General features: G+C 38.7%; 1 protein-coding gene across 1 annotated transcript; it reads left to right on the top strand.

The window, feature by feature from the left end:
- The first annotated feature begins 1,118 nt into the window (after nt 1-1,118).
- LOC18438310 (uncharacterized) lies at nt 1,119-3,240 on the top strand. Its single transcript, XM_006848496.3, has 2 exons — nt 1,119-1,371; nt 1,831-3,240. The coding sequence occupies exon 2, from the start codon at nt 2,059-2,061 to the stop codon at nt 3,010-3,012; it is 954 nt and encodes a 317-aa protein (XP_006848559.3). The 5' UTR covers nt 1,119-1,371; nt 1,831-2,058; the 3' UTR covers nt 3,013-3,240.

The following is a 3,240-nucleotide window of genomic DNA, read 5'->3' as shown; positions in this document are numbered from 1 at the left end:
AAAAATGGGTAGGGGGGCTTTCTCCCCCACTGACATACCCAAAAAAAGATTTCAATAAATTTATATTTGGGAACCAACTTTTTATGGTGGTGCCTTCTACTTCTACAATTAATATACTTATATTTTTTGATACGGTTTTTATGAGTCCATGTAGAAATGAGCCACCTCTTAAAACAAATATATTGAGAAGGATTTTTGGACGTAATTTTTAAGGGTGCAGTTTGTATAGAGCCTAGGCTCTAAACAATCAAATTTGAGCCTACCTTCAAATAGTGTCGAGAAATGTGGTTTCAATATTGGAAATCTTTTGTGATAGACTTAAAATATAATTCTATATTTATTTATGGAATTTAAAGCTTCAGAAATAGTGTAGATCTACAGATTTATGAAAACTTGAAAATATTGAAAATTGACGATCCAAAAATGCATTACAAAATACACTATTTTCAAAACTTAAAATCTATTTTTTTCTCATGTGCATACATCTTGATGTCTAGATGATCAATTTGAAGATATTTGGGTATCAAAACAAACTTTTCTAGTGAAATCTTTGTAGTAGGCTCAAATTTGATTGTTTAGAGCCTCCGCTCTATATAAACTTTTCCCAATTTTTAAAGGCATGTAATCTCTAACATAGAGATCATGAATATAAAAAAATACATAAATTTTGAAAATTAGAAATACTAATTCTATTAAGAAAACACTAGTATAAATTGGTTTTAGATGGACCACCTATTTGCATCCATCTTTAAGATAGATACTTTATATCTCGGGGATCACAATCGATCCCCGCCGCGTGAAACAATTTTCCCATATTTTTTGTCCTGCATAATAGTACAAATCGAATGATTTAGATTGCATCTGCTAATCTTAACAGATTCAACGGTAAGTGTCTAATTGATTTTTAATTGTTCTTTATGGATTGACTTAGACTTTTAAGGATACAATACCTGAACTAGGTACATAAAAAATAAAAAAAATTATATGACCATCGGCCCTTAGCTAAAACCAATTGTTCAAGCTATTTGATGGGGCAAGCTCACAAAATCTTTGTCCGTATATATATCCAAATGTGTATGGTGGGGGATATATAAATGTCTTGAGGCTAGAGAATGCGTATATCACGGCAAGGCAAAAAAGAAGGGGGACTCCACACGTGTAATCGCACAGTGCACAACCCTAACTCAGCACTCAACTAATCAGCTCCTCTCATCCAAAACCACCCATTTCCCCAAAAAACCGCCCATAAAACCACTGGTTTTTATCTCTCTATAATATACTCTTACTCTCTCTCTACACCCAAAGTTACTTAGATCTCTCCATAATTCTTCACCACCCCTCTCCCCAAATCAAAATCTCCATTAAAGCAAGGCAAGTCTGGTTCTTCTCTCTCCTCCTCACCTCATTTCAATTGAGTCAAAGTTTATGTATGATATTTATCTAATTCTCCATGCTCAAATGATTTGAATCACTTAGAATTCTTTGTTTTTGTGAACTTTTTCTGTTGATTTTGATGTGGGTTTTATTACAAATGGAAGATGGAGATCATAAAGATGTAGTCTTACTAGTTTCTTTTCTGATCTTTCTTATTTGGAGTGTGGAAAGGAGACTGTGATATCTTTCTCCTCTTGATTATCTAAAGGAGACTGATATCTTTATCTCTCTTTTTTGTGATATTTCTCTTATGGATAGAAGAACTGGAAGAAATTTCTAGCTACTTTTTCTTTTTCTTTTGTTTTTTTCTTCTTTTTTTCTTTTTTTTTTTGGTTTTTTTTTTAGTGAATTGGTAGCTACCTTTTCTGATCTTTGGTTCTTATCTTTCTCATGTAGGGGGAAGAAATAGATGAGGATGACATCTCTCTTGTTGTTGTGATTCTTTCCATGTACATAGAAAGAGAGGGATAAGGAGAGAAAGAAGAAAGGAAGGGGACACAAAGAGAGGGAGGGGGAAAGAGAGAGTGGGAGGAAGGAAGGCAGAGAGAGGAAGAAGGAGAGAATAAGAGGGAGAGGGAAGAGGGAGAGAGGAAGAAGAAAGAAATAGTTTGAGTGAGAGAGAAGATGATACAAGGGTTACTTGGGGGTGCCACCGACCGGTGTGGCAAGCCAAACCCAAGCTCACAGGAGAAGGGCTCAGCCGCCGACCACCCGCCCTTAAAGTGCCCACGATGCGACTCAATGAACACCAAATTCTGCTACTACAACAACTACAACCTCACCCAGCCCCGCCACTTCTGCAAGACATGCCGTCGCTACTGGACCAAGGGCGGTGCCCTCCGTAATGTCCCAATAGGTGGTGGATGCAGAAAAACGAAAACAACAACCACCACCAACACCAACACCAACACCACCACCACCCCCACCACAAAATTCACAAAGCCAAGACCTCTCTCATCTGAGCCCTCAGATGTGGTCAAACAAAACTTAGATCACCCCCACTTTGATCATGAGCCCATTTGGCTCCCCCAAATTTCACACCCACTTTTAGATCTACATGTCCCCACAACCAGCTCCCCCAGTGGTGGGTTGGGTTTGGATTGGGCCTTTTTGAGACCAAACCCTAACCCTAGCCCAAGCCCTAATGGCTTTGTTGTAAAAGAAGAGTCCCCCATGATTATTGGGTCAGGGCCTTCAGCTTTTGCTTTAAATACCCACACTCTAGACCCAATCATAAATCAAACCAACCTTAACCTTAGTCCATATTGGAGGACCAACAGCGCAAACAATGGCACCACCACCAGTCTCAATGTTACCAGCACTAGCTGTTCAACTACCACTCCTAGTACTAGTAGCAATGGGCAACATGTGTTCATGGGTGGAAGTGAGAGCCAAATTGTGAAGCAGGAGATGTATAATAAACTTAGAGCCTCTATGAATTACTACACTGATCAACAACAAGTGGCCCTAGGACTTGGAGGTTCGCCCATGGAGATGGGGGGAGGTGATATTGGATACTGGAACTCAGCTCTCTCGTGGTCAGATCTACCTGCAACTACCAATGGTGCATTTCCTTGAAAAGGTTCTTTTTGGGGTGTTAATTTTATTAACCCTGTGCTGCTTGTTTTACTTTGTTGTGGGTCATGAGTTGTGAATCATGTAGGAGTATTGGGTTGTCTTGATCTTTTGCTTCTTTTCCCTCCCTTGTGTTTTTTCTTTCTTCTTTTTGGTGTTTTTTGTCTTTCTAACTGTAGCTTGTGAGAATATTTCACGAAGGAATGAAGAGAGAATGTTTATGTGAGAAAA

This window comes from Amborella trichopoda, chromosome 13, assembly GCF_054954075.1.
Source record: "Amborella trichopoda isolate Santa Cruz 75 chromosome 13, AtrichopodaSantaCruz75HAP2 v2.0, whole genome shotgun sequence".
Lineage (NCBI taxonomy): Eukaryota > Viridiplantae > Streptophyta > Magnoliopsida > Amborellales > Amborellaceae > Amborella > Amborella trichopoda.
The sequence above is the reverse complement of the archived record's forward strand: the minus strand, read 5'-3'. Positions and strand labels throughout refer to the sequence as shown.